At 37.1% G+C, this 12,825-nt stretch overlaps 1 protein-coding gene and 1 pseudogene across 1 annotated transcript; both read left to right on the plus strand.

The window, feature by feature from the left end:
- The first annotated feature begins 5,608 nt into the window (after positions 1–5,608).
- LOC109088748 lies at positions 5,609–9,824 on the plus strand (annotated as a pseudogene).
- A 135-nt stretch (positions 9,825–9,959) lies between these two features.
- Positions 9,960–12,749, plus strand: LOC109088749 (chymotrypsin B-like). Its single transcript, XM_042771645.1, has 7 exons — positions 9,960–10,404; positions 10,550–10,713; positions 10,837–10,916; positions 11,020–11,098; positions 11,409–11,589; positions 11,747–11,877; positions 12,037–12,749. The coding sequence occupies exons 1-7, from the start codon at positions 10,359–10,361 to the stop codon at positions 12,196–12,198; spliced, it is 843 nt and encodes a 280-aa protein (XP_042627579.1). The 5' UTR covers positions 9,960–10,358; the 3' UTR covers positions 12,199–12,749.
- The last annotated feature ends 76 nt before the right edge of the window (positions 12,750–12,825 follow it).

The following is a 12,825-nucleotide window of genomic DNA, read 5'->3' on the forward strand; positions in this document are numbered from 1 at the left end:
TCTCCAGAGGATGAACCTGTGAAGGAGCTCCAGGCCGTAAACACAGACTTCACTTTTGAACTCTTCATGTGTGCCACCATCTTGCTGGAGAACCGAGAAGCTTTACTCAGCTGCAGGAACGAGGCTCAGCTCATACAGTTTACCAGCAGGTGTGTGTGTGTGTGTGGTGTAGACTGGTTAGTAGATTGGTAGATTGGGATGGTTCATTGTAATGTAGATTAAATTGATCTCTACAAGTAGAGTTATTAGTTAACTAAAACTAAAACAAGCAATTTCATTATTTGAAATGAACATGAACTGAAATAAAATACTTGTAAATACAAATACTTGCTAGTTGCAAAGGCAATATTTCTTATTTTTGTTTAGTTAAGGTTATGTAAATGAAATGCTAAAACTTAATAAAAACTTTTGAAGTAGTATGGACAAAGAATACATTTCTTCGTGAAACTGCACTTAACATTCTAAATTGCATTGCATTAAATACAAAATTTCAAACCAAGTGACTTATAGGAGTTGATCAAAGTTAAAAAATTAATAAAAAAAAAAAAAAAAAAAATATATATATATATATATATACACACACATACAGTATATATGTGTGTGTGTGTGTGTTATATATATATATATATATATATATATTACAAAAGGTGTTTTTTTTTTATCTAATGCAATGCCTTAAGTGTCTATATAAGTGCAATTTGGTTTGGGGCTACTATATAATACACAGTCTTAATTCATTGAGCACAAGGATCTAATCATGCTGTCCATGGTCAGTCTGCAGGGCAAGCTGGACTTGAACAGCACCCTGAAAAAAACTGAGGAAAATTTTTACAACTACTGCAAACGCTCAGCCTGGGACTATTTGAGAGGTCGCTGTTGCATGCGCAAGAGCAAAGAGGACCACTTTTTATATCAACTCCGTAACCTTTTCTCCTGAAACCAAAAGGCATGCAAGGAATTTTCCAGAAAACAGTTTTGTTGACAGAAACTCGGTAAAAAAAATGTGACATTATGTCCCAGCGGGACTTTCGTTTTATTCTAAAGAATGATGCTGCTTTTAACCAGGGTTTTGTGGGAACCAGCTGATCTCCTTCCAGACAGTTCATTCAGTATTTGATCTTAATTTATAAGGCTTCTATTATTGTGCCAGAATTTTTGTGAGAACAGCTCAAAATACTAATTTATTCACTCTAAGATAATCAAATAAGTATTTTATATCACTTTTACCCTGATTGTGCTTGAACAGATATTTAATAGTACTGAGGACTTGATTAAAGGAATAGTTCACTCTAAAATTGAAATATTCTGAAAATGTACTCACCTTCAGGCCATCCGAGATGTAGATGAGTTTGTTTCTTCATCAGAACAGATTTGGAGAAATTTAGCATTTGTTCACTAATGGATCCTCTGCAGTGAATGGGTTCCATCAGAATGAGAGTCCAAAAAGCTGATAAAAATATCACAATAATCTACAAGTGATCCACACGACTCCAGTCCATCAATTAATGTCATGTGATGTAAAAAAAAATGCCTGTTTATAAGAAACAAAGCCATCGTTAATGCATTTTAACTTTAAATTATTGGTAAGTACTGTAAGTGATACTTAATTTCTCCAAATCTGTTCCCACAAAGAAACAAACATCTTGGATGGCCTGAGGATGAGTACATTTTCAGCAAATTTTCGTCAAACTATTCCTTTAAGCCTATTGACTGCAGAGATGCATTGCATGTTAAGGTGAAGCATGCAATGTCAAAATTCACTTCATTTTGAACAGAATTTTGTACTGCGTTACAGCTGTGCAAAACAGAAAGCGGAAATCCTTATTGCTGATCTAAGCAAGATCTGACAGTCTCAGAAACATCTTGTGTCTGCGTATTGGTCACATTAGAGCACAATATAATAATAAAATCATAGTCTCTGTTCTGAGAAGCTCTAGAAGACCCTCAGTGGTGTTGTCTTACTAATGTCTTACTGATCAGAAATAGTACGTCGAACCAGGACACCCTTCACTGTGAGACCACACTGCATTAGTTTTATTATGTAAGAGGCATAAGAATATGGAATATTGCACATTTGGTTATTATTTATCAGAAACTGACACACTATGACACGATTAGTGAGGGAATGCTGTTAAAGTTGTTTTCTAAGAATATGAAATCACTGACCAACACACTTTGGGGAATGGGTACTGTAATTTTGATGCTGTTTACTGATGTTTGAATTATATTTAGAAATTTGCACAGCATGTTTATTGTGTTTTAATTAATGTAGCAATAATGAAAAGACATTGCAATGTCAAACCGAATCAATGAATTTATCTGCACATTTTAAATGAGTTGAGTGTTCATGTCATGCATGAGCTTTGTGTGTGTGTGTGTGTGTGTGTGTGTGTGTGTGCGAGAGAAAGAGAGAGAGAGAGAGAGAGAGAGAGAGAGAGAGATAATGAGAGTGAGTTTTATTTTAATATTACTGTGTGACTTATAAGCAGTCAGTTTCTAGCGAGTCACTTCATAAAGAATACTCATGCATGCTAGCCCAGTCTACTGCTACAGAGACTACTGTTGTATTAAATGTTTTTGTGAAATAAAGTGTGGCAATTTTAAATATGTGAATGACTCTTATTTTTTTTTTTCTCTCTAAATAAATATTTTTACTGTTGAAGCTGATCATCTTCTATGATGCATGGCTCTTTCCTCTAATTACAAACCAAAAATCCTAGTATTAGCCATGCAACCCTGTTTCCACATAATTTATTAATTTATTCATAATTATTTTTTTTCCTAAAAATTCTGACACATAGTGACCGACATCCTTTGGGCCTTTCCTAAAGTATGATGTGAAGACAAGTAGATAGTCTTATTCCATGTCATTTTTACAAATATTGTTGTTTTTGACAGCATTCGCCAAGTTTTTTTTTATTTTTTTTATTTTTTTTATTTTTTTTTTTTATACACCAAAGTTATTCTAAGAAATTCTCAAATAAATATTTTCTTTAATTTATATGAAATATAAAATATTTAATTTATTCAGTTATTTTAATTAATTTGAGCTAAATTTGCAACACTTTTGCTCTAATAAATTTTTATGTTGATTTTAAAATAAATTACCACAGTTATTGTTAAAAATTCTCAAATATTTTTTCTTTAATTAATAGGAAATATTTATTTAGTTATATCAATTAATTTAGATTAAAATTGGCAATTAAATTGCGACCCTGTCACCCAGTAATTGTAATGTTTTTGTTTTTGTATTATTGTTATTATTATTGTGTTATTTATTTATTTTTTACTCTATTTATGGAAAGTGTCACATTTTAGGATACAGGGTTAGATGCACATACACTGAGGGCACTGTTTTGGATTCACTTTGTTTATGACGGACACATCCCTTCAAGAATGTCTTATCCATAAGTTTTTCAATGCTTAACACTGTCTGGTGAACTTATCTTGTGAGAGCATGCTTTTATCTAGCATGCTACAGCACCCCAGGGCATTTTGAGGCAAAAAGCACCATAAAAAGAAAAGGTGAGGACACTGCACTTATTGAGTTTGTGTCATACTTAATGAAGGCTGAATGACCCCATGAATGAAAACAAGTGCCTTCTGTGTTAAATTTCTCTGGTGTTAGCAGTAGGTTGTTAATTTGAGTGCTTGCTCTGAATGGCAAACGTTGGCGAGGCAGGAGCAGATGAGATCTGCAGACTGGAACTTTCTCCGCACTGTGAGGTCAGGTGACTTCATGCTGGAATCCCTCCGGCCACCATGGCTATATACACACAAGAGTTCAGGGCTACTGCCTCTGAGTCCAGCAGTGCAAGACTGCAAAAGGCACCAGGACAAGCTCTAGCAGGGCTTTGGCCGAGGGCAGACCCCATGCTGAGTAAAAGGACAAACATTACACTTCATTACCTCTCAAGTACAACTTTTACTTTGAAAAGTAACATTTTTCTTTGAAGCATTGCATGCAGGATGGCCTGGTGTTCTGTTCTGTCTGCTTGTGTTTGTTTTAGATTTGGACTGTTTTGAAAGTCCTGCGTTAATATTTTTAAGTTTATTATTAGAAACGTGTCATCCATATGGATAAGGGAGACATCCAAAATGTTCTGGGGAAATGTTCTTTCTAAAGCAGCTGACAGCTTGACTGCATGACTGCAGAACAAATGTGGATGTAGCTGGAAACGTGCTCCATTCAGTCTACACATATTTTATTTAGAGACTAACTAATATTATTCTGATACTGATTATTTTTGTTCAGGTTGAATATGCAATATTTTTTATTCTTTAAAAAAATAAGTAAAATAAGAAAAATTGTGACCCTGTCTGTGCAATCCATGCTAAAGCCTCAAAATCTAATTATGAGATAACAAGCATCAAAGTTTGATTTTAACCATTAATTTCACTATAATTTCAGTCTTTGACATGGCCTTACTCAGTATTAAAGATATCAAGATTACATATTCACAGAATGTAATTTACGTTATGGAGGATGATTTTATCCAAAAAAACAGGCAGTCACATTTTTTTAAAATACAAAATATTAAATTATAAAATCAAATTATAAAAATTATAAAATCGAATCATTATTGTTGTTGTTGCTGTTGTTAATGCCATCATATTAATGCAAAGTATTGAGATCATTTACTAAGTTATTTTTTACACTGTGCTTAACAACCCCCCCTTAACACCCCCCCCCCAAATTAGGTTATGAATACACGTGATTAATTTTTGAATTACAGTATGACCAATGTGAAACGTGAAACAAGATAACCTAGGATTCCTTTAAAACCCTGAGTTTAGAATGATCCAGGGTTAACTATTTAAAGTGTGAAAAGCCCTTTTGTAGTTTGTCTAACTGTTAATTTTAAAATATGCGTTTCTCACTTGAGAATGAATGTTTTGTAAAAAGTTGTGCAATTTATGCAAACAATAAGTTAAATTACTTATAAACGCAGTCGTGTAATAACTGTTGGATGCTATATACACTGTTGGATGAAATATACACACAATGAAGGTGTGATTTGTAAACTTAGATATTCAAGAATTAAATTCTTTCCATGTCATTGTCAGTAAAACAGCTAAAAATTATTTATTCTGATACCTAAATTACCATTGGTCATCTGGTCCAGGCAAGATGTCAAAAGGTCCTGCAGTGGGTATTGATTTGGGCACCACCTTCTCCTGTGTGGGAATCTTCCAACATGGAAAGATGGAAATCATTGCCAGTGACCAGGGGAACGGAACAACCCCCAGCTATGTCACTTTCACAGACACCTAAAGACTGATCGGGGACGCAGCCAAGAACCAAGTATCCATGAACCCCAACAACACAGTGTTCAAGCAGCTCATAATTTGCCAGAACATGATGCATTTTAGTTGAGAGAATCAACAAAAGATTCACATTGACACTTGTTGATGCTACTGTTCTCCATTAGATGGCAGTGCAGTTAATATAAATATAAAACTAAAAATGAAGACATACTGTACATACTGTAAAGTCTTTGTTAGCAGCAACCAACAGCAGTTTTTGAAGCAATGCTTCTGTTTGTTGTCGTCTTTTATTGGTTCAACAGATGCCAAGCGCCTGATTGGTCGACGCTTTGATGACCCAGTGGTTTAGTCTGACATGAAGCACTGGCCCTTTAAGGTAATCAATGATGGTAGTAAGCCCAAGGTGGAAGTGGAGTACAAAGGCGAGATAAAGACCTTCTACCCTGAAGAGGTGTCCTCTGTAGTCTTCACTAACATGAAGGAGATCTATGAGGCTTACCTGGGCAAGGTGAAAGAAAACTATGCAAAAGCACTGTAAATGAGCACTTTTAAATCTTTTACATTTTTTTAGGACCCTTCATGGCCTATTTGTTTCACATATAATGTGCATTCAAGCATACCGGAAAAAGATGGCAAAGCTGAAGAGAGCAAATCTTCTTAGAGATCACATCATTTTTTAACTTTGTGAGAAAATGTGTGATGTGTTCACATTCAGAATCAATTTGTGACTTCTGGCTATGAGGATGTGGTAGAAATTCTGAAAATACTGGAAATATTGTGTACTCTGTTTATTAAGTAACATCCTTTGTTTTGAAATGATACATATTTTTGGACTGCCGTATTTGTTTGTACAACATTTGAAGTCTTTCCCTGAACTTTGAAAAACTGCAAACTGAGTTGAGTTGTGCGTGATTATAATGGATATAAAGCCTTTATCACATACTGTAGTAGTAAATGTCAAACCAAAACAGAGAAACACACATATTGTGGTGAACAGTAACATTTCTCTGCAGCACAACTTCAAAGTTCTGCAAACACAGCTTCACACATCGTATCTTAGTTACATCTGTAGTTAAAGTGGTTTTGAAAAATTCATCACAGATTAATATCTGATTCTGCAGCACACGTTCAATGTTTTCAAATATGTCTAGTACAGACTGAAATTTGTTTTGTGCATGTTATGTGCAGAATTATACCTCCACTTTGTAGGAGAGATATTTGGAGATAACGCTGGTTACAGGAAGTATGTGAACTTGATTGCAATCGTTAGTGTCAGCAATAGGCTTTTTTTTTTTCATTTAACTGTGCTGCTTCCAAATTTGCAAGAAATGTTCCTGAAAGCATGTATTGTTACTTCATGAGCAAAGCTAAACTGAACAAAGAACAGTAATAATTAATGCAAAGACTCTTTCATTAATAGTCACAAAAATCACTTCACTAAAAACCTCGTCTGAACCCTTTATATATGCTAAACAGGATCATGCTAATGAGGATTTGATCTTGTTATTTCAGGCTGTGTCAAATGCAGTCATTACAGTGCCTGCTTACTTTAATGACTCAGCGCCAAGCCACCAAGGATGCTGGAACCATTGCTGGCCTTAACGTCCTCCGCATTATCAATGAGCCAACAGCAGCTGCCATCACATATGGATTGGACAAAAAGGTACAGAGATATCCTAAACTATATTTTACCTAGGGTAATATCTGAGGGTAGTAAACTTGCTTAACTGTCTTGTAATGATGTCTGGATGAAGTTCCATCTAGTTTCTGCTGTCCAGTATCTTCAACTGAACTTTTAGCACAGCAAGTTTAAAGAGTTAGTAGGGTTAAACTGCTGCTTTATGGTAACAATTCACTACAGGTAGGTGGTGAGCGCAATGTCCTCATCTTTGATTTGGGTGGTGGAACCTTTGACGTGTCCATTCTAACAATTGAGGATGGTATTTTTGAAGTCAAGGCTACTGCTGCTGACACCCATCTGGGTGGTGAAGACTACGACAACCGAATGGTCAACCACTTCATTGCAGAGTTCAAGCGCAAGTTCAAGAAAGACATAACTGGCAATAAACGTGCAGTCCGTCGCCTGCGGAGAGCATGTGAGCACGCCAAGTGCACCCTTTCCTCCAGTACACAGGCCAGCATTGAGATCGACTCTCTGTATGAAGGTGCCAACTTCTACACTTCCATCACCAGAGCGCGTTTTGAGGAGCTCAATGCCGACCTTTTCCGTGGTACACTGGAGCCAGTGGAAAAGTCTCTGCGGGATGCCAAGATGGACAAGGTGCAGATCCATGACATTGTGATGGTTGGTGGCTCCACTTGCATTCCCAAGAACCAAAAGCTGCTTCAGGACTTCTTTAATGGCCGGGATCTTAACAAAAGCATCAACTCTGATGAAGTAGTAGCTTATGGAGCAGGTAAGAGGTTTCATTTCATCTCTAGATGGATTAGTAATTACTTTTGCTTTATGACATACTAATCTTTCCTCAAATTTCACCAGCTGTCCAGGCATGCCATCTTAGTAGGTGATAAATCGGAGAACGTCCAAGACCTTTTGCTGCTGGACGTCACTCCTCTCTCTCTGGGCATTGAGACAGCTGGTGGTGTCATGACTGTGTTAATTAAGAGGAACACCACCATTCCCACCAAGCAAACCCAGACTTTCACCACCTATTCGGACAACCAGCCCGGCGTACTGATCCAGCTAGGTTGAAAGTTGTTGTTGTAGACCCTTACTTGGTTTTCTTACCCTGCTTAAAGGCCAATTTCAGACGCATGAATTTCAATTTCCAGGCTGGCTTGTTGCAGGTCTAACTGGTGGACCATCAAAATCTTCTTGTTCAACAGCAAAAAAAAATATAGTGAATTAATGAAACTGCTTGACCAAGGAAAGCCTGGTAGGGGGACCAACAAACCAGCATCCAAAGCACAACATATGCTGGTGTTAGAGTATTCAGGAAAGTCATTGAAATCACTGAGATGTTGACATCAGTTTATCCAGAATCCATGGAGGCATGTGTTACCAACTGGAGTCTGTTTTAATGATCCAGTTTTTCTTATCTTTAGGTATACGAGGGGGAGAGAGCCATGACAAAGGATAACAACTTTCTAGGCAAATTTGAGTTGACTGGCATCCCTCCCGCTTCTCGTGGTGTGCCACAAATTGAAGTGACCTTCGACACTGACACCAATGGCATTCTCAATGTGTGACAAAAGCACTGGCAAAGAGAACAAGATTACTATCACCAATGACAAAGGTAAAATAATTTGCCCTGGCTTTGGATAAAGAGTTGGCTTTATACATATTGGCTTATTGATTCTGGAATTCAAAAACTGTTTTTCAAAGTGAGCTTCTTACTAATCTTTTCTTTCAGGTCGTTTGAGCAAGGAAGAAATTGAATGTATGGTACAGGAAGCCGACCACTACCGAGCAGAGGATGAAGCCCAGATGGAGAAAGTCACTGCCAAGAACACTTTGGAGTCCCTGGGCTTTAACATGAAGAGCACTGTGGAGGATGACAAGCTGAAGGACAAGATCAGTGCAGAGGACAAAAAAACTATTACTGACAAATGCAATGAGGTCATAGCCTAGCTGGACTGGAACCAGGTAGGTAACAACTGTAAAACTTGCATGCCAATCTTCAGGTTACATTTGTTTACGGAATTAAGGCTATCCCTTTCAGTTATTATTATGTCATTGAAGGAACTTATTCGATATTCTCACCTGAGGAAGTCAAACCTGTTTATGTAGCCACCCAGAGGGTTTCACCCAATAACAAAGAGATCATTAAGCCAGTGTTTTCCAACCCTGTTCCTAGAGGCACACCAACAGAACACATTTGGCACATCTCTTTTATCTGACGCATCAATTTCTGGTCTTGGAGTCTCTACAAATGAGCTGAGTTGAATCAGATGTGCTTAGTTAGGAAACGTTAGAAAATATGTACTGTTGCTGTGCCTTCAGGAAAAGGGTTGGGAAACACTGAATTAAGCAATGAGATACCTCACAGAACAAAGAGAATCTTCTAAGAAACTTCTTCTGATGTCTTGTACCACAGACCACAGAAAAGGTTGAGTACGAGCACCAACAGAAAGAGCTGAAAAAAGTGTGCAACCCCATTATCACCAATCTCTATCAGGGTGATGGTGGCATGCCTGGGGGATTTCATGCAGAGGCAGGAAGTAGTTCCTCCTCTGGTCCTACCATCTTGATCAACCAATCTCGACACTAGAACATCTAGGTTCACACATAGACAAAAACCAACGCAAAATTAGATTTACGTCAACTTGCTGCATCTCAAACAGGCTTCTTACTAATTCACATTGGTCAGATGTGCCAGATGAGACCAACTTCTAGCTTGTGAACAAAACAATATGGCACTTACAAAAAACAGCATTAGCATATTAACTTATCTAAGCATCATGTTTCTGAATCTGTAATTCTATCTGTAAGCTATTATTTAATAGTTACAAGGTTATAATTACAACAAAATACCTAGCTGAGGTGAGGCCTGGTAACTTGTTCAGTTAGCAGTTACACTCATTATTGATAATTATTCTACAGGGAGGGTTGTTTACACCTATGCTAGACAGTTCATTCATTCATTCATTCATTCATTCATTCAGTGTTTCCTGTATAATCCAATTAAAAATGAAGCATTTTATTTCCTTAATATATCATCTCATCTTTTATCATGTCTCATCTCATGCTAGAATGAATGTAATGGTCTGTTAGAATTGTTCAGAAAATTCCAGAACAGCCTACTTTAAATGCAACATTCTCATTTGTGCAATTGGATGCATTCATGGAGAAAGAAAGGTAGTTAGAAAGAAAAATAGTTTGTTTTCAGAAAGGTAGGTGATATTCCTTTTTTTTTTTTTTTGGCTGACCCACCTATTTCAGTCAATTGCGTAAGGAAAAGAATAATATTTTTTTTCCTCATATGACAAATACAGACATTCCTGAGCTCCTCCTAACTATATGGAAACACCTGTATGAATTGCGAAATTTAACAGGTCCTAGAGAGAATATAAAGCAGGAGAGAGACCTAAAGGGAACAACAGCAACATATTAGGTGCCTGTGTACATCATGATCTGGATCATTAGCTTCTTGGCTTTGGTGTCTTCCACTCTGGGTGAGTTTTTATGAGGATAAAAAATTATAGGTTTCAGACACGCGCACACACACACACACACACACACACACACACACACACACACACACACACACACACACACATATACTTTTCTAATTTGTTTCTTTATGAACTATGGTAATAGGATGTGGGGTGCGTCAGTTTATGGTGCGTCAGCCGGCAGGTGAAATTGCCAAAAGATCTATACGCATTAAGGATGAGCCAGTCCCAAGTATTGTTGGGGGACATAATGCAGGTATAATTAATGGAAATGAGGCAACCCCTTGGCCCTGGCAGGTCTCTATCCAGGTAGTGTTATACGTTTTAATGACACAATCTTTGTTTATACTAGTGGATCCATTTCTCCTTGTGGTGGTGGGCCTCATTCTCTGCATAATGTTGTACTTGTGAAATTCTTTATATATAATACAGACATCCAGAGGTGAGCACTTCTGTGGTGGTTCCCTGATCAGCACAAACTGGGTCCTCACTGCTGCCCACTGTTCAGTTCAGTAAGAACCTATCCGTCCGTCCATCCATCCATCCATCCATCCAGGTATTTTTATACATCTGTTTTTAAGATTTTTATGCCTTTCCCTGTCACTGTCTTTCTAGGACTGGATATCACTATGTAGTCCTTGGACAGTATGACCGTGGATCTAATGAACTTGTTCAAGTCAAGAAAATTGCAAAGGTATCATGTTTAAAATCTAAAATGAAATCTTATAATTTTATTTCTATTTGAATATACTTTAAAATGTAATTTATTTCTGAGATACAAAGCTGAATTTTCAGTCTCATTACTCCAGTCTTCAGTGTCATATGATCCTTCAGAAATCATTCTGATATATTGATTTGCTGCGTAAGAAACATTATTATCACTGTGATCTATTTTTTTTTTTTCAGGATTCTTTCAAAGTTAAATGAATATATTTCTTTACTGTCAGTTTTGATCAGTTTAATATATCCTTGTTGAATAAATGTATTCATTTTTTCCTATTTAGGTCATCACACATCCTATCTACAACACACAGACTGATTACAACGATATTGCACTACTGAAATTGTCCAGTGCAGTAGAGATGACTTCCCGTATCTCTCCTATATGTCTGCCTAGCTCCTTAACTAACATCCTTCCTGGGACTCGTTGTGTCACCACTGGCTGGGGCGTAACTGAAAATGACTGTAAGTCCATTCTTATCACCTGTGTCAAATATAACAGAATGTTTTCATTTGTGCCTCTGTCTCCTGGATTTGCCTGAAAAAAGAAACAAAAAAAAACAGTTGGTCCTTGCTCAACCATTCAGTTACTTAATGTCTCATGTTATTCTTTTGCATTTAGTGAATCCTCGATTCCTGCAGCAGGCCACTCTGCCGATAGTGAGTCAGGCTCAGTGTAGGCGGTTTTGGGGTAAGAACACTATCACAGATGCCATGATCTGTGCTGGAGCCTCTGGAGCCTCGTCTTGCGAGGTATAAAGACAGATGCATGAACACATTTTACACACAAGCTATTAATTAAAAAAAAAATCAAACTAAATTAATTAAAATATGTGAAATAGCAGCTCACTGACAGTACAAAAGGGTCTAAACTTGAAATGTTAATCGCTGATGTCTGTGTGTCCACTGCAGGGTGATTCTGGTGGTCCTCTGATGTGTGAGAGTTCAGGTGTTTGGTATCAAGTGGGCATCGTTTCCTGGGGCCACAAATCCTGCAGCACTGACCGTCCAGTCGCCTACACCCGTGTCTCTTACTTTCGAAAATGGATCGATGAAATCATTCGAGTCAACTAAAGCACCAGCATGTCTCAGTTTCAGGTTCTCCTGTATCTGAACATTCAGTCATCAGTCCAGTGATCAAACTTCATAACACTGTTATGCTACGTCTTGGAATACTGAAAATACCTCATGACATAATGCCAACAGAATTATTAAAAGCACTTAATAACTTTATATATCAACAGTGTATTCATTTTAATTAACCAGTGATTATGCTAAACTTATGAATGCACATATACTTGTGGCTGAATAAATATTAAATAAAGCATTTTGGGTCTTCCTGGTATGCCTTGACTTTTTGTGACAACATACAAGCATAATAATTTGGGTTCAGTAGAAGAAATCAAACTGAGTGGCACCTTTTACCAATTTGGAATGACTTGGATGTTTTTGAGTAGATGTATTACATCAATTCCCTAACCCTGCGCTAGGTTTTACATTTAAATTACATAGTGCGTTAACTGAATTTCTCAGGATCAAATCCAACTAAACCAGAAGAGCTTGTCTGTTCATGCAGTTCTGTACATTGCCAATATTGTTTTAAAAGCTATTCGTCATATGCATTGATTGAGAAAATAAATTTTACACTTGTCTACTTGTCTGTGTTATCCTTGAGCATGATCAGGGTTCCAATACAAAACC

This window comes from Cyprinus carpio, chromosome A15 (assembly GCF_018340385.1).
Source record: "Cyprinus carpio isolate SPL01 chromosome A15, ASM1834038v1, whole genome shotgun sequence".
In the NCBI taxonomy this organism is placed as follows: Eukaryota; Metazoa; Chordata; class Actinopteri; order Cypriniformes; family Cyprinidae; genus Cyprinus; species Cyprinus carpio.